The 21,469-nt window shown below is 39.7% G+C and overlaps 1 protein-coding gene across 3 annotated transcripts in view; it reads left to right on the top strand.

Moving 5' to 3' along the window:
* ANKRD46 (ankyrin repeat domain 46) overlaps nt 1-18,390 on the top strand; it is a 42,262-nt gene extending 23,872 nt beyond the window's left edge. Inside the window, exons 2-6 of one of the 3 annotated variants that reach the window (XM_060196027.1) lie at nt 5,365-5,402; nt 6,374-6,474; nt 9,206-9,543; nt 12,420-12,578; nt 16,107-18,390. In XM_060196027.1, the coding sequence (XP_060052010.1) occupies nt 9,233-9,543; nt 12,420-12,578; nt 16,107-16,323 (687 nt within the window). In that variant the 5' untranslated portion in view covers nt 5,365-5,402; nt 6,374-6,474; nt 9,206-9,232 and the 3' untranslated portion in view covers nt 16,324-18,390. The remainder of the gene's footprint in view (nt 1-5,364; nt 5,403-6,373; nt 6,475-9,205; nt 9,544-12,419; nt 12,579-16,106) is intronic. The other 2 variants (XM_060196026.1, XM_060196028.1) reach the window with 2 other exon arrangements.
* The last annotated feature ends 3,079 nt before the right edge of the window (nt 18,391-21,469 follow it).

Below are 21,469 nucleotides of genomic sequence, written 5' to 3'. Positions count from 1 at the left end.
GAAATTGAGAGGGAAGTGGAGAGAGAGAGAGAGATAGGGGGAGTGAGAGAGAGACCTGCAGACCTGCTTCAGCACTTGTTAAGCATCTCCACTGCATGTGGGAAGCAGGGGCTTGAACCCAGGTCTTTGTACATAGGTTTTAAGAATGATGATTCTAAAGTGTTAGCAGTATTTTAGTGGAAACACACAAACTTGCTCTCCACCCCAAAGGAAGAGCGAAATAGCCAAACTGTCTCTAAGACAGTGAGAAGTATGGTGGTTATTGTTGGAGGAAGAGGGGCACAGAACTTTTTTTTTTTTTTTTTAAGTACTAGCAGTTAAGATTTAGTGGATTCACTGGAAGTTCTCATTTTATGCTTCTTTGAGGTGATATCATACTTTCAAACAAAGTTTTGAGGAGCTAGTAAAGTAGCTCCCCTAGAAGGGCATCTGCTTTCCCATGTTTGTGACCCAGGTTCAAGCTCCAGAGACACCACATGTGATTACAGGCACAGACAGGAACGCTTCCCTGCTGTGAGATTTGCCTCTTTCTAGCTGAAGTCTGCCCCACTGAAAACAACACAAGTTTCATTTTGTAAGATATATTTTATTACATGTGAATAGGGAAGGGGAGAGAGAGAGGAGAGACAAACCAGAACACCACTTGGTACCTGCATTGCTGGAGATCAAATCCATGAGAGTCTTAAGACTTTACATGTTGAGCAGGTGAGCAATTTCCTCAGCTGCACAAAAGTTTTTGTTTGTTTGTTTGTTTTTTCCTTTTAGTAGGGTACGGGTTAGGTAATCCAGATTTGGAGGGTTCACTGTTGGCATGCACTTCTCTTTCACAGAAAATGTATGCAATAAGATCTGATAAAGTGTTTCTTCAGGTATGCTATTTTGTCTTGCCTTTTGCTAAAGTGTCTTTTCCTTTGATCTCTGATCAAAGCTGCTGTGTAAGTAAGAACAATATAGCCATTTCACATTCCACTTCAATCGAGTCCGTAGCATTTAGTCTTGCTTTCAAAATGAAAAATAAATCAATACATTATGTATGCTTGATGATGTTGGATATAGACCAGTTTAAAGTTACACAGATCTTAAAGTATAGCATGTTTTCCCCATTGATTCTTAACCGTCAAGAATGCCATCTTAGCAGTCTATAGATTGACATAAGATTAACATAAAAGAAACATAGAAAACAAAGCTAACTAGAACTTTCCATCAAATCACTGACTCACAAGCTGCCACTACAACCTCTTATTGTTTTGTTACTTGGATTGAGCCTTGAGCTGTTTGGTATTAGGAGTGAGTGCTTATTACTGAGATGTAGGCGACTGCTTGGTCCCAAAGCATAAGAGGCTCCATCGTCAGCAAGTCTCTTAAGCAACGCTACAGAGCATGTGGTTAGTTTTAAATACTAGGCTGCTCTGGCCCTCTTAAGACCCACTTGTTTTTTGGTTTTTGGTTTTTTGGTTTTGGTTGTTACCTCCTGGGTAATCGCTGGGGCTCGGTGCCTGCACTACGCATCCACCGCTCCTGGAGGCCATTTTTCCCATTTTGTTGCCCTTGTTGTTTTATTGTTGTAGTTATTGGTGTTATTGATGTTGGATAGGACAGAGAGAAATGGAGAGAGGAGGGGAAGACAGAGAGGGGGAGAGAAAGACAGACACCTGCAGACCTGCTTCACCACCCTCTGCAAGTGGGGAGCCGGGGGCTGGAACTGGGATCCTTACGCTGGTCCTTGGCGCTTTGTGCCATGTGCACTTACCTCGCAGTGCTACCACCTGGCCCCCCTTGTTTTGGTTTTTGGTTCTTGCTTTTTGTTTTGGTCACCATAGTGGCTTCACCTCTCCAAGCCAATTTTTTCAGATGGAAAGACAGAGGCAGAGAGAAAGACATCACAGCATCAAAGCTTCCTTTATTGGGGGAGGGCCAGGCTTGAATTTGAGTCATATAAATGACAAAGCAGATGCCCTACCCATGTGAATAATGGTGCCAGCCCAAAGATGTGCTTTTGACTGTTCCAGGAAGTCAGCCTCTGGAGCAGTCAGTGGACACTCTTGCTCAGTCTCTCTTTCTCTCATGCTTCTGCCAAGGCCTCACTGCTCCAGACTGACTTTTTCAGACAGAAAGAGAGTTGGTGGGGGCATCTCACAGTGCTGCTGTCCCCAGGTGTGTACCAGAGGCTCCAACATGGCTCACAAACCTGGCAGAGCAGGCACTCTTCCAGGTGAGCTGCCTCGTTGGCCCTGGTCGCTGTTTCTCATGGACACTGTCCCTTAGGAAGACGGCTGTGGCGAACAGAGGCCTTCCTGGAGTTCGGCTCTTTTTTTTTTTTTTAATTTTTTTTTATTTAAGAAAGGATTAATGAACAAAAACATAAGGTAGGAGGGGTACAACTCCACACAATTCCCACCACCCAATCTCCATAACCCACCCCCTCCCATGATAGCCTTCCCATTCTCTAGCCCTCTGGGAGCATGGACCCAGGGTCGTTGAGGGTTGCAGAAGGTAGAAGGTCTGGCTTCTGTAATTGCTTCCCCGCTGAACATGGGCGTTGACTGGTCGGTCCATACTCCCAGTCTGCCTCTCTCTTTCCCTAGTAAGTTCGGCTCTTTTTACCATGGACTGCCCTTGTGGTTTTTTCCTCTGTCAGGAGCCAGTTCATTTTCTTTCCCAGAAATCTTTACTCCCCACTAGAGGTCACCCTATTGTTAGAAGTTGCCCTGTAACCAGGAAAGTGATTTAAGTTTTCTTCAGAACAGCAGGGAACTGTTTTCCCTAGAGCCAGGCACAAGTATGTAAATAGCTGAACTGGGGTTCAAGCTCAGGCAGTCCAGCTGAAGATAGAACCCGGGTAGAGTAGCCAGACTGCCTTAGCAGATTACGTACTCCGCAGAGTTGTCCCTCTCAGGAAAGTCAGACTTTATCATCTCTCTCTCTCTCTCTCTCTCCCTCTCTCCTTTCCCATGTGTAAAAACAATCTTCATTATACCTACCTTTCACCTCCATTCAGAGGGAAACAGAAACAGCCTTTGTGAGTCCTGAAAGTTCTAGCAACCCAGGAGGTGATGCGGTTTGAGTACAGCATTAGATTGTTAGCATGGGTTCGAGCTCCTGGCTCCCCACCTGCTATGGAGTCGCTTCACAAGCGGTAAAGCAGGTTTGCAGGTGTCTATCTTTCTCTCTCCCTCTGTCTTCCCCTCCTCTCTTCATTTCTCTCTGTCCTATCCAACAACGACAACTACAATAAAACAAGGGCAACAAAAGAGAATAAATAATTTTTTTTTTTTTTAAAAAGATTCTTAGCATGAGATCCCAAGTTCTCTGCTGTGTCACATGTGCAAAAGTGATGCTCTGGCTTGGCCCCATAAATGAATAATCCTTAATAGAAATAGTCTTGTTCACCGCTCACACTCGCATAGTAGTTCCTTTGAGTCTACTTGTGGAATGGTTCTTGTTTCGTGCACTCTTTAGTAAACACCAGTCCATCCGCCTAAGCTTTTCCAAATGTTTGGCTCTTTCATAAATAATCTCTCACTTTCCTTGTTGCCTAGGACAATCAGTCAAATGACCTTAAAGAAAACTTCACAGTTTCCCCCCTTGAGAAGGATGGGTTCCTTCAGATGTTACAATTTTGGGGCTAATCTTGAGACCCTCATGCAATCTAGTATTTGCACTCCTGGCCACTGATCCTAGAAAAAAAAAAGACTATGTATATGAAAATACATTCCTGAGAGCTAACAAACAATACAAATACTTTGGGGAAAAAAAAAGTCCTTTTGGAATTTTTTTTTTTTTTCATCCAGAGGAGCTCAGTGCCTAAATCCACTGCTCCTGGAGGCCATTTTTTTTTTTCTATTTTAGTTGTTGTTCTTACTGCTGTTGTTGTTGGATAGCAAAGAGAGAAATTAAGAGAAGGGGGGAAGATAGAGAGGGGGAGAGAAAGATAAGACACTTGCAGACCAGCTTCACCCCCTGCCAGGTGGGGAGCCGGTGCCTCAAACCGGGATCCTTGTGCTAGTCCTTGCACTTTGCACTAAGTGCACTTAACCTGCTGTGCTACCACCTGCCCCCCCCACTTAAGGAATTTAAAATTTTTGTTATTCCCACTCTTCCTTTGATTACACTTTTTGTTTTCATTTTATTTATTCTATGCCTTAAAAATTGGAAGGTAGACAATACTGAAAGATTGTGTCTGATCCAGGTTCAAGCCTGGAACTTACCACAGTGAAGGAAATTTTGGTGCTTTGGCCCTCATTCACTCTATCTCTCTCTGTAGTCTGTCGATGAAAGAAAGAAAAGGAAAGAAAGAAAGAAAGAAAACGGAATGCAATTATGAATTTTTGAAGAGTATGAGTGAGATAAAAATAATACATACCTGAGAAGCTTTACCAACATAGAGACAAATACAACCATAATTTCTTTGAGAGATTAACAACCTGTTGTGAATCCATGAACTATTATGCAGCACTGAAGAAAGAAACTACACTTATACATTGCTTGTGGCATTTCTGACAATAATGGGCTGCATATATGATGGGTAGTCCCAAATACCATATAAACTGGGTATGTTAATAGACTTTAACACTTAGGTTTGTGTTACTACACTCTTTGCTGTTCACACAATAATAAAATCTAAGGATGCATTTCTTAGACTATATCCTGGTCATTATGTGACATGACTGTATTGCTATAGACAAGAAGTTGAATAACTTCTCAGAAAATTATGTTTCATAGGAAAAAAAAAAACCAACCAACAGGATTTCCATTTTTGTAACAATCTTATGAAGGTAGAATTATAGAAATGGAAGACACTAGTGTTTTCCAAGGAACATGGAAAAGTAAGAGTTTGAGAGAGGTGTGGGCTGCAGACAATGTGTCCTAATTTTATTCACTTTTATAACTTATTATGGAGGCTGTTAGATTCTTAATGCTTAAGGTCTGAGGTTTTGGCTGTCTTTTTTTGGCAGGTTCCTAGTGACTAATTCTAATACATTTAAATCATGTTAAGCTTGAAGTCACATAAATCTAATTTGATTAAGTGCATTTTCTTATGAGACTGTGTCATACCAAAATAAAGAGATAAAGGCATTGTCTTGTGGAGTCAAGAGAAAATTAAAAAAATTTTTGGGGGGGAAAGGCATAGGCATATAATCTGCAATTGTGTCTCCAAATAAACAGTAAAACTCTAAAACTTGGTTTAACATTGAAAGTTAAAGCCAAATCATATTATTAGGAAGAGGATTTGTGAAGATTCAGTTCCAGTGGTCAGAACAACAACAACAAAAAATACTAGGCTTTTTGCAAGTCTAGAATATTTACTCAAGAAGATGAACGAGTAATTCAATGATAGGAAATTTGTTTATATTGATATTACAGAATCACAGAAAACAAGGAAACAGTTGAGAAGTGTAAATGTAAGTATATTATCGTGTCAGCTTGGTATTTGTTGACACTGTTGTGGAACTGACCAGCCCTCTTTAATCTCAGCCTAACACTGATAGCTCTTATGATATAACCTAGCTGACATGATTGCAAAGCCAGTGGTTTGGTTGAGGGTGAAACATACTGATAATCTATCTTGAGGAAGTGTCAAAATGTACCCTTGTGACCATAACAGTCCTGTAAATGAACATTTCTGAAAAATTGATACTGAACTTGGGAAGAAGGAAAAAAAAAGTTGTACAAACATAGAAAAAGGTTTTTAAAAGACAAAAAGATGTCATCAGTTATCTTAAGTTTATTGAGATTTGACAAACAGTGAGCATGAATGAGACCATTAAGAGGTTAACCTAAATTTCAACCTCAACTATAAATTTGAGATAGATTTTGTATCCCACCACTTAGCACACTACTGGGAATGTTCTAAACGCATGGTAAAATGTTTAGTTAGTATTTTTGTGGTCTGTACTGCCTGTCCTTCACTCCAACACCACACTTCTGCCATCCCTCAAAAGTTTGCATCGAGGCAAAGACTATTCTCCACGCCTGGAGAGGAAGGTTATTTGTTTTTACTTGTTTGGTTTTTTTTTCCCTACACTGAAAAAATGGGGTGTAATCTTAGCTTTAAGTACTAGCATAGACCCAAGATGGATTAGAATTACTTTTTAAGTGTATCCTGTTGGCTTAAAATGAGAGTATTGGTTGCTTTTGCATTTTACCCTATTTTACCCCTATTGCAGATAGCATTTATTTCTAAAAATAAATGTCCTTCCCTCTCAGTACTTCAGTACTCACCAGTTTCTTTACTCATTTCACAACTGATGTTTTCCCATAGATTTTCTGGAGAGCATTTCTAGGCTTCATTAATTTTTTCTGTGATTAATAAAATAGCCAGCCCTTTTATGCGCCACACCTATGCTATAACTGAATTTTCTATTTACTATAGACTCTTGTGGGGACATTTCTGAATATTCTGTTGAATCTTCTTAAGAATTCAGAGAAACTGCCAGTTGACCACCGAAAGAAAGATCTAATCTGAAGGCATACGTGAGTATTTTCTATTGTGAATTTCCTCATAATATGTGAATTCCTCAGTGAACTGAGGCCTTGCTTTGGGGCAGATACAGTTCTTTGATCAAGAAGAAAAATGTTAACTATCACTGGGTTTTTTAGATTTGAAGATAAAGTGAACAGTTTCTCAAGGATACAAAGAAACTTATAAAATAGACCAGAAAAGACTTTTTTAAATTGAGTCAACTTCAAAGAATCCTCCAGCAGCTCACTAAGTTGTGCCAGTTCTGTCACTAGCTCACTCTCCATCATGCCCCCTTTTCGCTGACACCACCTCAGATCACATGTATCATGCCATGCCCAGATGTTTGTAGTGATCACTGATTGATTTCCTTATTTCCTCTTCCAATTTGTCCCCTCTACAGTGCTTACAAAGCTCTTTCTGAAAGACTAACATAATAAGACCATACCATTTCCTTCAGCAAACCTTCACTTAAATTCAGATATAATAAACCTTCCATGAAATTGTAAGCACGATCAAACAAAATTCAATAAAACTCCCTAGAGAAATGCCCAGTTCTAAACAGGCACTCGGTGCGTGTTCATGTTTCCCTTTTGCACAAAAACTCCTGCAGCAATAGAGCCCTAAAGTAAGGCAGCCTAACTAGAACTAGAGTCGCAGGCTTCTGCTGGGAAACCAATCTGAAAGGAGTAAGAACTGAGAAGCTCACCAAACTGCATCTGTGCTTTCCTGAATTCCCTTGAGGCTACATGCACTACAGATGAGTCTAGCATCCAAATCCATCTTTGTCCTACTACTGAGGACTTTGCTTAATAAGCTCCAAACCAAGCCAGCATGTGACTAAGCAAGCAAGTAAGCATCTCTTAATGTATGTCTCTGTCTCTGTGTCTCCTCTTCCTCCTTTTTTTTTCTTCCTCACCCCGTCCCTTCCTCCTCCTCCTTCTCCTCATCCCATCATGGCTGACATCGCCACTATAGTACTAGAACTTCCCTTGGCACTACTGTGACGCTGCTATGTGGTGCCAGGACTCAGACCTGGACTACACACGTGGCAGGCCATATACCCTTACCCAGTGAGCTATCTCTTTAGCCCTGAGTTTGTTTCCTCAGAGAAGATTCCTTTGACAAGCTTTCACTTTGTCTTAAATGAACCAAGGTGAAGACACAAATATTCACATATACACTAGGACATAGATACATACACACATACAGAGAGCCCAGTGAAGCAGGAATATATCAAAGGTCAAACCGACTCAGATGAAGTATTACCATGAACACAGTCAGGATTGCTGCTTTTATCCTGCCTCTGTATTCCTAAGCATAACTATTTTTCCTCATCTTGTAATTTTCAGATATTAGGAGTTGGACAAATTTAGATAACTGTAGAAGAGAGGAGGGGCGTCGGGCGGTAGCTCAGCGGGTTAAGCGCACATGGTACAAAGCACAAGGACTGTCGTAAGGATCCCAGTTCAAGCCCCCGGCTCCCCACCTGCAGGGGAGTCACTTCACAAGCAGTGAAGCAGATCTGCAGGTGTCTTATCTTTCTCTCCTCCTCTCTGTCTTCCCCTCCTCTCTCCATTTCTCTCTGTCCTATCTAACAATGACGACATCAGTAACAACAATAACTACAACAATAAAAAACAAGGGCAACAAAAGAGAAAATAAATAAATATAAAAAAAAGAAGAAGAGAGGAGGATAGGATCAATACTGTAACAAAACAGACAGCCTGAACTGATTTCATGGTATTTCCAGTTCTTAAATTCAGTTTGTTGCTTTCTTTAGCTTTTTTTTTTTTCTATTAAAACTTGAAGTTTGTGCTATACACATGTATGCTCAAGGGTTTCTTATTGAGCATGAATTTTATTTTATTAGCATTTCATGCAGATTAACTTAACTTGAGCAGGTAGTTCTGTTTATCATATAGAATATTTCAAATAAAATAAGGATATATGTGAAGGAGAATGACTTGTTTTAAACAAGACTCTCAGGGCTAGGTGGCGGCACACCTGGTTAAGCACACACATTACAGTGCTCAAGGACCCAGGTTCAAGCCCATGGTCCCTACCTACAGAGGGAAAGCTTCCAAGAATGGTGAAGCAGGACTGCAGGTTCTCTCTCTCTCCCTCCCTCCCTCCCTCTCCCTCTCCCTCTCCCTCTCCCTCTCCCTCTCCCTCTCCCTCTCCCTTTCCCTCTCCCTCTCCTCCCTCTCCCTCTCCCTCTCCCTCTCCCTCTCCCTCTCCTCCCTCTCCCTCTCCCTCTCCTCCCTCTCCCTCTCCCTCTCCCTTTCCCTCTCTCTGTCTTCCCCTCCCCTCTTAATTTCTCTCTATCTCTATTCAATAACAAATACATAAAAAGATAAAAAATAGAAGACAATACAAGTTATGTTTATGTGTAGAGGTAATTATTTTAAAGTTTAAGGATCATACTATGTATATCTTCTGACAGGGCAATAAACTTAAATCTAGACGATTCTATCTTGTTTATTTTAAAAATACCTCTGAATTTACTTTACACTGTAAAGAAAAAAACTAGAGCTTGTGGTAATTTATTTGTAGTTTTGTTCCAATAGATTTAAAGGAAAAACATTTAATGGAATATAAAGTATAATTGGTAATAGTGTTGTTGTTTCTGGCCAAGGTAAGACAGGAAGCCAAGAAAGATCATAAATAGGTCTTCTGAATTAACTTGTTTGACTTGATTTATTTAGCTTCATTACATCTCACTCAGATCCTGTTTCATTACAGGCATATTTGGTCCACCACATCAGAGCAATGTCCTACGTTTTTGTAAATGATTCTTCTCAGACTAATGTGCCCTTGCTACAAGCCTGTATTGATGGAGATGTTAACTATTCCAAGCGGCTATTAGAAAGTGGTTTTGACCCTAATATTCGTGATAGCAGGGGCAGAACAGGCCTTCACCTGGCAGCAGCCCGAGGGAATGTAGACATCTGCCAATTACTGCATAAATTTGGTGCTGATCTTCTGGCCACAGAATATCAAGGAAACACAGCTCTTCATCTCTGTGGCCACGTGGATACTATTCAGTTCTTAGTTTCCAATGGACTCAAAATTGACATTTGGTAAGTCCTCTGTGGTCTTTGAGTCTAATCGCTTCTTATTAATCTCTTACCACTTTTCCCTTGTCATTTCTTACTATGGTCTCAACAAGTTTAGAAAGATAATGGAGGGGGTCGGGTGGTGGCGCTAAGCGCAGGGACCGGCGTACGGATCCCAGTTCGAGCCCCGGCTCCCCACCTGCAGGGGAGTCACTTCACAGGCGGTGAAGCAGGTCTGCAGGTGTCTGTCTTTCTCTCCCTCTCTCTGTCTTCCCCTCCTCTCTCCATTTCTCTCTGTCCTATCCAACAACAAAGCAACGTCAACAATGGCAATAATAACCGCAACGAGGCTGCAACAACTAGGGCAACAAAAAGGGGAAAAAATGGCCTCCAGGAGCGGTGGATTCATGGTGCAGGCACCTAGCCCAGCAATAACCCTGGAGGGGAAAAAAAAAAAATTAAAAAAAAAAAAGAAAGATAATGGAATAATGTAATCTTGTCAGGGGGCAGTAAAGGAGAAAGGGCTGATTTCTAGATTTATGCTGAAGCATTGTTTGTTTGTTTATCTGTGAAAATGGAGGCCAAGTATGAATATTAATGATCTATTATAGACATGGAAGTGGGGGGAAGAAAAGACCCCCGCATTTATTCAAAGCCTGATATGGACTAGGTACTGTACTTACGTTGTTTCCTTTAACCTCCAGAATAAATAGCTTTTGCACTTGATGCTGGCTTCACTTTACAGATGATATAGTTGGGTCAACAAAGGTTTTAAAAAGTTATAAAACTTACAAGTGATAAAGCTGGAATTTGAACCTGGTTGCACGTGATTCCAAAGCTTGCTTGCTCTCTATCATACCATTCATAATTTCTCTCATGCTCAGAGTCCTTCTTTAAAACTTTTTATTAGTGATTTAATATTGATTTAAAAAATTATAAGATAGCAAGGGTATAATTCCACACCTTTCCCACCACCAGAGTTCTGTGTCCCATTTCCTCCATTGAAAAAGTTCATTATCTCTCCCAAACCACGGGTATGGATGGGTTGACTTTTTTTTTTTTTTTTTTGCCTCCAGGGTTATTTCTGGGACTTGGTGCAGACATAATGAATCCACTGCGCCTGTTTTCCATTTTGTTGGCTAGGACAGAGAAAAGTTGAGAGAGGAGGGGGAGATAGAGAAGGAAAGAGAAAGATAGATACTACAGACCTGCTTTGGCATTTGCGAAGCTTCCTCCCTGTAGTTGGGGAGCAGGGGCTTGAACCTTGATCCTTGCGCTTAGTACTATGTGCATTTAACTGGGTGTGCCACCGCCCACCCTACAACTATTATTTCTATAACTATATTTATATATATTTGCCCATTTTTTCTATGGTCTGCCTTCTCTTCCTAAGTCAAGCCAACTACTGAGTGGGTCCCCCCTTTTATTTATTTATTTTTTATTTTATTTATTTATTTTTTATTTATTTATTTATTTCCCTCCAGGGTTATTGCTGGGCTCGGTGCCTGGCACCATGAATCCACCGCTCCTGGAGGCCATTTTGCCCCCTTTTTGTTGCAGCCTCCTTGCGGTTATTGTTGACGTTGCTTTGTTGTTGGATAGGACAGAGAGAAATGGAGAAAGGAGGGGAAGACAGAGAGAGAGAGGGAGAGAAAGATAGACACTTGCAGACCTGCTTGCAGCGCCCCTGCAGGTGGGGAGCCGGGGACTCGAACCGGGATCCTTACGCCGGTCCCTGCGCTTAGCGCCATGTGCGCTTAACCCACTGCGCCACCGCCACCGTCCGACTCCCTATTTATTTATTTTTTACCCCCTCTTCTTTCTTTGGGGTCAGATGAAATTGGAGATCAGAGACTTCTAATAGTATTTCCCTAACATTTACCCCTCTATGAGTATGGACCAAAAATTTTTTTGGGGGTGCAGAAGATGGGAGTTTTAGCTTCTGTAATAGCTTCTCCACGGGATATGGATATTGGCAGATCGATCCAGATCCATACCCCCAGCCTGTTTCTTTCACTAGTGGAGTAGGGCTCTGGAGAGGTGAGGTCCTGTGTTTGTGAGGTTGTGTGCCAAGGAAGTTCTGGATAGAATCATAGTGGCATCTCTAACTTGGTGGCTGTAGCTTAGTTGTGTATTGTTGAGTTTTCAGGTGATTTTTCATTGTTTTTTTTTTCTTTATTGAGGGATTAATAGTTTACAGTCTACAATGACACACAATAGTTTGTACATTTCCACTTAGCAATACAATCCCCACTTGATTTTCTTACTGTTGTTCTTATTTTTTTCTAGCTTATCTAGAGTGATCTGCAATGGCTCCTACTCCAGAGCCATGCTTCCAGAAGTGCCCAAACTCACTTCTTTTTCTAGCAAACAATTTGAAGACATGTGTTCCTTATGATTGTTGCTGTTATGTCACAATTCATCTCTTAAAGAAGTCAGAGTATCATCAAAATGCATCTTTAAATTACATTACATTTTACATTTTATGTAAAATTTTACAGTTAAGTCACATTTACATGGTTTTAAATTTTCTTAGCATATTGGTGCCTTGATTTATAATGTGCTTAAAAAATTCTTAGACTTTGTTTATATACATGTTTACACTAAAATATAGATGTCAGATCAGAATGAATCCAGAACTAGACTTTCTAGTCAATTTCTGGGAAAATGTACTCTCTCTTCTTTTAATTCTCATTTATCTACACCTTTGCCTATATATTTTGTTTCTTTTTTTTTCCACTAAAGGAAAAAATAGGCTAATTCAAATTTAGGTTCCTGCTCATTCTGGGTTTTAATTTTTAATTAATAGGGTCCATTACTTCTCAACTGAGATCTACAATGTGGGTACTAACAATAAACCTGAAATGATGTTTTTTAAAAATTTCACTGTTTATTTTTAGCAATCATCAAGGTGCTACACCCTTAGTGTTGGCAAAGCGCAGGGGCGTAAATAAAGATGTTATCCGGCTGCTAGAATCTTTGGAAGAACAGGAAGTAAAAGGATTTAACAGAGGAACCCACTCAAAGCTGGAGACCATGCAGACAGCAGAGAGTGAAAGGTACTTAAATGTCAGTTTTGAAGGAGTAGGTCGGTGTAAGCATCACGGCTTTCCCATGAAAATTGTCTAATGGAGTGTTTTCTCTTAGTATATTTTGTCAATAGCTCATCCCTGGGCACTTCTTTACCAGAATCATACTTTGACCTTATTTTGCCTCAGTTGGAACACTGGGTCAACCTGCACTGCCATTCGAGAAAGACTGGTCCTGGAATGAGTGCAGCCTAGAATGTTCCCAACTGGGACCGTGGGTTGTGAGCTCAGACTGACAGGGACTCTTACGCTAAATGAGAATATATATGCGCCCTCGGTCAGACAGATGGGGTAAACAGTTCATTGTATTTATACACTTTGCTCATATTGGGGAGCTGCTCTCTTTCTTAATCCAACTTTTTAGCCCTGTTCTTAATTCTGACTATATCTTCCCAGACAGTGTTTTTAGTCCATCTGCATGTTAGCTATCAGCCTCAAGCAAAAGTCACTAAAGTCATGGGTCCCTGGACTTAACTTGCCAGAGGGCCCAGGTAGGATTGCCAGGACCAAGCAGTGCTTTTTACCTCTCTCTGTCTCATAAAATTCAAGAGAAATCTTATAAACAATTTATTTTTTATTAGCGATTTAATATAATTTACAGAATTATGAGACAATAGGGGTATAATTCTACACAATACTGACCACCAGAGTTCTGTGTCCCCACTCCCTTCATTGGAAACTGCAGTGGTTCTCCCAAGGTCACAGATATGGATTGACTCTCATTTATATAACTATCTATATTTATATATATTTGCCTATTTTTCTTATGGTACTGCTTGCCTTCCCTTCCTTTCTAAGTAACACCTACTATCCATTGCTACTTTCGAATGTCCTTGTTTTTTTTCTTTTTCTCGGGGTCTTGATGGAATTGTAGTTGAGAGCTTTTTGGTCATCTTCCCCTAACATTTCTCCTGCTCGGGATATAGACCAGAATTTGTTGGGAGGGGGTGTAGAAAGTGGGAGTTCCTGCTTGTGAATTGCTTCTCTGCTGGACATGATCATTGGCAGTTCGATCCATACCCCCAACCTGTTCCTATCTTTCCATAGTGGGGTACAGCTCTGGCAAGGTGAGGTTCCGGGGCACACTGGTGAGGCTGTCTGCCTCGAGTAGTCAGGACGGAACCATACTAGCATCTGCAACTTGGTGGCTGTAAGGCGGCAAGATACAAAGAAAGACAAAACAATATAATTGAATAATGAGCAGAAACCAAAAGGTAGGAATAGAACAAAGGAGACTAGGCATCTTAGGGTGGAGAGAAGTTAGGAAGTCTATTTTAGGTATGTTCCTAGTATTACTAACTCAGTTTTGGGACAAAGGAGGCAGCTCGGCCCCCAAATTGAGTTATTAGTTAGTACACTACTTAGTTGTCCTAGGTTATTCTTACCCCTCAGTATCATGAGAGAAATGCAGTGGATGATGCTTAAAATTTAAAAGTAGGGACAAAGGAAGTGGGTGGAGGAACCTAAAAAATAACTTAAAGGCAACATCATTAGTCATAGGGTAATAATGCACATCCAAACCACAGTGAACTGACCTTCTGTATCCAGTGGAATAGCCATAACTATAATAAAAAAGATGGACAGTAACAGACATTAGTAAGGATGAAGAAAAATTGGAACCCTCTTAAATTGTTGATAACAATGTTACAGGGAAATGAGAAATTGTACTCATATGTCAACAACTCTGTTGTCAACCACTAATCTCTCCAACCCTTCCTTCCCCTTCCCCTCATAAAATGAAGTTTTGAAAAGTTAAATAATTAGCTACTTTGGAAAGCTGTCTGGCAGTTCTTCCAAGAGTGGCATAGTGTTACCACAGTTCCAACAATTCCAATTCTAGAAATGCACCTAAGGCAATGAAAAATATATGAACACAGAAATGTGTACACAGATATTTATAGAAGCCTTATTAATAAAAGTCAAAATGTGGAAACCACCCAAAAGTCCATCAGCTTATGACTGGATAAACAAAATGTCTTTATGTGCAGTGGCATATTATTCCATCACAAAGTGGAAGGAAATGCTGCAAGCTGGATGAACTTTGAGAACTACATCAGAAGGGCTGAGTGATGGTGCAGCTGGTCAAGTGCACACATTACAGAACACAAGGACCTAGTTCAAGCCCCTGGTCCCCACCGACAGGAGGGGAGCTTCACTGTAATGAAACAGGGCTGCAGGTGTTTCATTGTCTCCTTCTGCGTCTCCCTTCCATTGTCAATTTCTGTCTCGGGTGGTGGTAGATAGCATAATGGTTATGCAAAGAGACTCTCATGCCTGAGGCTTCAAAGTCCCAGGTTCACTCCCCCACCACCATAAACCAGAGCTGATCAATGCACTGATTAAAAAAAAAAAAATCCTATCTCTATCCAAAATTAAAAATTTAAAAATAAATAAATAAACTACATCAGAGAAGTCAGTCTCTGGTGCAATGGTGCACCCAGTTAAGCACAAGGACCCAGGTTCAAGCCCCCACTCCTCACTTGCAGGGAGAACACTTCACAGGCAGTGAAGCAGATCTGCAGGTTGACTATCTTTCTCTCTATCTCCCTTCCCCTTTCAATTTCTCTCTGTTCTGTCAAGTAAAAGGAAAAGGAAAACATGCCCACTGGGAGCAGATAGATTCAGTATGCCAGCGCTGATCCCTAGCAATGACACTTGTGGCAGAGAGGGAGAGGGAGAGGGAGAGAGAGAGGTCCGTCTCTAGAGAATATACTATACTGGGTTGTTGGAAAAGTCATGGTTTATTTTTTTTCTATGTTGCTCTGTGCAAAAATGTGTCATGAATTTTCTGACAGCCCAATAAATCAGATGATTTCCATTTAGATCAAGTGATCAGTGGTTGCTAAGAGCTGGAAATAGACTACTCATGGATAGTTTCTTAGAAACGTGATAAATACGTTCTGAAATTAGATGGTACAGTCTTCTGTACTAAAAAACATTGAATTGTGAACTTAAAAAAAAAAAACCTGGCTTCTGTTTTTGTCTTGCATGTTTGCAAGCAGTGACAGGGATGAAACCTGATCAGAAACCAAGAAACCCAGAAATAATATTTCAGAAATTGACATGGAAGGCATACACCCTACAGCTGATCTACCTCCCAGCTCTTGAGTTGTGAACTGCTACAGAAGTAGTTTTCTGCTTTCCGAATTCTATCTCAATTTTTCAAATACCTCTCTGCCCTCCCCATAAATATGAAGTGGTTGACCATGGCTTTATGTCATGCCTGCGTACCACTTCACCTTTTGTATAAAATAAGATAAGGCACATTTTAAAATGTATTTACTACAGTATTTGACATTTCTCCTAGGATTTCCCAAGACTGGCATAATTTCTTAAATTAATGGCCTGCAGATCATGTTGATGAAAAAAATCTCTACATATACATCAGTCAGTTTTCTTCTTGTCTTTTCTAAGTAATGAAATTTCTATTGCTTTATTATTATTTTTAATGAGTGAAATTTGTTTCATGTTTTCTTTATCTCTGTGTTTCTTTCGCAGTGCCATGGAAAGCCACTCACTCCTCAATCCCAACCTACAGCAAGGCGAAGGAGTTCTGTCCAGCTTCCGAACCACTTGGCAGGAGTTTGTAGAGGACCTAGGTTTCTGGAGGGTGTTGCTCTTGATCTTTGTTATTGCTTTGCTGTCTCTTGGTATCGCCTATTATGTGAGTGGTGTGCTACCATTTGTAGAAAACCAGCCTGAGCTCGTGCATTAAAGGAGTTCAGGAGAGAGGCAAATGCTGCTGTCTTGGCTTCCAATATTGTTCTCAGTTCCTCAGAAAATGTTCTCATAGTTCAAGTCAGTGAGAGCTGTACATTTTTCTTTTGGCATTTTTACGTTATTGTAATTCTTTTAGAACAGCGTGTTAATTTGAACTAACTCCATACTGTAGTCAAACATACTACAAACATACTACATCCTAAAGCTACCTCTGACTTCTTAGGACAGCCTACACACAGTTTTGTTTAATAAAAACATGGAAATGTTGAAAGAAAAAAAGGTAGTTGAAGAGAGAGACTGGGAAGTCATTGCTATATAGAAAGCTTAACTTCATATAGGACCAACTAAAGTTCAAAAGGAAAAATGCTTTCTTCTTTGGTTGGTGGTTTTGTTTTGTGTTTATTTGTGCAAGTGCTCAGTTTATCTTTTTTATTTACATGAGGGGTGTAGAGGAGAGAATAAAAGATGCAGCTTAAAACTTGAAGTGCTTTTTTCAGATCCTGTATAGCTTAGCTATTCAGTATTCTTGGGATCTGTTTTGGTTTATTTAAGTATTTTTAAGTCTAGTCACAAGCCAAACAGAACTTTTAAAAATGAACTATATTTCCTTCAAAAATGACTATTTGATCTTGTATTTATTTGTTTTAGAATAACTTTTGATTTATAAATTGTTTCAGTATACTAAAATCTTAGTATCTGTGAAAAATGAACCTGAGTTCACATTATTCACTCTTCAGTTCCTTCTAGTGTTTATTTCAAAGGTATTCATCAGAAATATAGTCAGAAAGTTTTTTTTGTTGGTTTGTTTTTTTACCAGAGCACTGCTCAGCTCTAGCTTATGGTGGTGTAGGGGATTGACCCTGGGACTTTGGAGCCTCAGGCATGAGAGTCTTTTTGCATAACCATTATGCTATTTACCCCCTCAAAAGTTCTTTTTCCTACTCAGTTAGCAGAAAAAATAATTCTAATATTTAACTCTCGTTGAAATTCTCTTCTGCTATTATGTGAAAAATTCAGTCTTATAAGCTAGCTATGTTATAATTGTACATAGCTTATTATTATCTGATTTTATGTGGAATCCCATTTAGAAATCTTGTATGAATCGTAACAATTCTATGTCAGTAATTTCCTAATGGCAAGAATGCATGGAGTATGAGTTAACAGCATTGAGCTCTAGTACTGAATATCGTAAACTCTTTGCTAATGATAATTTATGCAAATTGAAATATGGCTCCCAGACTATATTGCAGCATTCAGCAGCAGTATATTTGCAGACCTCTTTTGTTAATGATTCTGCTATGCTAAATCATATTCTTGGGTTATTCTTGGGCCAACTATGAAAACTTTATAGGTATTCATTGAATATAGTCAGAAAAATTGTAGTAAAAGAACTAGTAGCTTTATTTTTTAGAACAAAGACATCCAGGGCCCACAAAGTAAATCACTTGGATAGTGTGCTGCTTTGGCATGTGTGTGACCCAGGCTCAGGCTTCACCCTCACTGCACTGAAGGACGCTTTGTTGCTGTAGTCTCTTTCACTTTCTATGTCTGACTTCAGACATAGAGGGAAAAGAAAAAGGTATCTAAGCTATTACCTGTTGAACTGTTGATAGAGTTAAAATTTATAGTTTAGAATAGAATTCATATTTTTGTGCTTCTTTATGCTTCTTGATATCTTCTCTCTCTCTTTTCTGTAACTAGGAAGTAGCTTTATCCTCTCAAAAAACTATTTAAAATTTCTGAATTAAGTGGCTGTTTCTGTACCAGCTCTTGTTTTTAAGTTAGATATAAAGTCAAATTTGGTGGTTTCAGCAAAAAATATATATATATATAGTGGAGAACATTTGATTTCACCATCAAAGTATGCATTTAGAATGAAAATTTTTCAGTTAGTTTTCCCTTTGTAAGTCTAAATAGATACGGAAAATTGGTTGACATATATGTAAATATACTGCATTTAAAAAAAATTAATGTTTTCTGTTAAACACTGATTTACTTGTATTCTGTTCTTTGCATTCACCATTCAGTAATACTACCAATAAATGTATTTATAATCCTTTAATCATTGTCTGTTTTAAAAATATACCATTGCTTTTCTTTTAATTTGGGTTTTTTAATGTGTTGCCACTGACGCTAAAAAAAACAGGGATTTTTAAATTTTACATATTTTGTATCTTTTCTTTGCAACCCAGATAGTGGCACAGTAGCAAAAGTACTGGATTCAAATGTTAGGTCCTGGGTTCATTCCCTGGCATCACATGTGCCAGAGTGGCACTCTGGTTCTCTCTCTCTCTCATTGAAAAGTAAATAAATCTTTTAAAAGGTTATCAGAGCTGATGTAATAGCCATAGCAAATGTATTTGCCTTGCAAATGTTCTAGCACTAATTTGGATGAATTCTTGTGGATTTCAGAGTGATGACAAGTAAGTAACTCCCAACATGTTTCATTTCATTTCATCCTTAGCATCCCTCCCCCATCACTACACACACTTCCTACACCTCCCCATTTTCTAAGATGAAGGAATAGACACAAAGGGAATTTACTTGTCTTTGACTTAACGAATTGTCTGTCACTGTGCTTTCAGCTTCATGAAACCAAAGTCCATAGGCTATATAATAATTTATATGACTGGAAGTGCAGAAGGTGAGAGTAAACCCTAAGGAAGACACGTAATCTATATGTAGCTCAGTTCCCCGTGCCTTTGGTTATGCCCTGCTTATTGTCTCCATCCTTCAGCTAGTTCTGAGATGAATCCGGATTTCTCAAACTTCACACCCATTTGTAACTATGTAAAGAAGAGACAGTCTTCCCCATGGGTCTCTCAGCAGATTTCCTCCATGTTTTATTGACCAACATTATTTCTTGTACCAAGTATGACATTAGTATGACTGGCTTGGACCCATAGCTCTACAAATGACTGGACACACTCCTGGAAGTTAATGATCAAGAGTAAGAGATATTTTATGCTCATGGGGCTGAATTGTTCTGGGGTGAAGGGGGTGAGAAGAAGACTGCGTAGTGGTGCACCTGCTTGAGCGCATCCATTGGTGTGTAAGGACCAGGGTTTGAGCCCCTGCTCCCCACCTGCAGCGGAGGAGCTTCACAAGTGGTGAAGCAATGCTGTAGGTGTTTCTCTGTCTCTCTCCCTCTCTGTCTCCCCCCTCCCCTTTCTGTCTGTACTATCCAATAAATAAAAATAAATATTTTTTTTAAAAAAGGATTGTTCCACATCCCCATGAATCCTGAATGTTCAGCTTATCTGCACCCAAAACTCAATCTTACATCTTTTTAAAAATATTTTTATTTACTTATTATTGGGTAGAGACCCAAGGAAGTTGAGAGGAGATGAGGGAGATAGAGAGGGAAAGAGACAGAGAGATACACCTGCAGCCCTGATTCACCAGTCATGAAGCTTTCTTCCTGCAGGTGGGGACCAGCAGTTTGAACCCTGGTCCTTGTGCACTGTAATATGTGCACTTGATCAGATGCACCACTGCCTGGCCCCCCCATTTTACATCTTTTAAAAATCATTTTAGGGTCGGTTGGTAGTGCAGCGGGTAAAGCGCACATGTTGCAAAGTGCAAGGACCAGTGTAAGGATCCCATTTAAAGCCCCCGGCTCCCCACCTGCTGGGGAGTCGCTTCACAACTGGTGAAGCAGGTCTGCAAGTGTCTCTCTTCTCTCCCCCTCTCTGTCTTCCCCTCGTCTCTCAATTTCTGTCCTATCTAACAATGATGACATCAACAACAATAAAACAAGGACAACAAAAGGGAAAATAAATAATAAAAATTTTAATCATTTTTATACAGTTTTATTTATTTGAAATTTTAAAAATTTAATTAAAAAAAACCTGGGGGGAAGGTTCATATCCTGGAACATGATGGCAAAGGACCTAGTGGGGGTTGTATTTTATGTGGAAAACTGGGAGATACTGGGAGATATTATGCATGTACAAACTATTCTATTTACTGTTGACTGTAGAACATTAATCCCCCAATTAAAAAAAAAAAACGAGATTAGGGGTCACAGAAATATAGCTCACTAGGTAGGACTTGTGCCTTGCTACACATAGCCCCGGTTTGAGCACTGGAATTATCTAGAATGTGCTATGAATTTTTCAAGAACCATAAGATGATTGCGGGACATATACTCTTTTCTTTTTTCTGAACAAAAAAGTTACTTGTAATTACTAAAGGCCAATTTTGAGCATTTTTCTAATGTTTTTTTAAATTTGTGATTTAATACTGATTTACAAAATTACATGTCAGCAGGGGTATAATTTCACAGCATTCTCACCATCAGAGTTCTGAATCCTCAGCCTCCCCACTGTAAGCCACTACAGTTCCCCTAAGATTATAGTCGTAGCCAACCATCATCTCTAAAACTGTCTGTCTACATTTATTTGTACATAATTGCCCCCCTTTTTCTTCCAGATCCAATCCTCTCTTCCCCTCCAACGCACTCAAGACACCCTTACTACATCCAAAGGAACATCTGCTTTGTTCCAAACTTAACCCAGAATTGTACCTGTTGCAAAGAAAATCTGACAGTGATGATAACTGAGTCACCAACAGATTTCTGTGAGTTCTAGTAACTTCTTTGCTTCTTCTAATGGGGCTACACCTGAAAATTTACATATCAAAATGCACATTTTATTATATTTCTTTCCCTCAATTTTACCTTGTGTTGCATAATTGATAGGAAGTTATTTCAGCAGTTGTTACCACTTTTTATCTGTGACCTGTGTTACAACTTCTCTTATTTACTAATTTAATTGTATCTTTCCAAATAATTTATTTTGATAGGGAGCATACTACTTGGAATTTTTTAATTTTTAATTTTTTAGATATTGGGATTAGGGGACAGGGAAACTGGCACCTGGTTAAATTACCTTTTAAAATTGTCAGACTGAAATAAGCACAGTTGTGCTAGATGAAGTTGAGTTTGGGATCAAGCCCACTCCTTTGTGCTCTGAAGTCTCAATAGATTCAAAATGATTTCTAGGAAGGATTTCGGCCTTGCTTTGGACACTTCCTTGGCCTCCCTCGAATACAGATAGACTGGCATTCGGTTCAATTGCTCACCGTTGGACTTTTCTCATCACAAAACAGGCAGCTCTACAATGCAAGTCCAAGCAGTC

Source organism: Erinaceus europaeus, chromosome 8, assembly GCF_950295315.1.
Source record: "Erinaceus europaeus chromosome 8, mEriEur2.1, whole genome shotgun sequence".
In the NCBI taxonomy this organism is placed as follows: Eukaryota; Metazoa; Chordata; class Mammalia; order Eulipotyphla; family Erinaceidae; genus Erinaceus; species Erinaceus europaeus.
The sequence above is the reverse complement of the archived record's forward strand: the minus strand, read 5'-3'. Positions and strand labels throughout refer to the sequence as shown.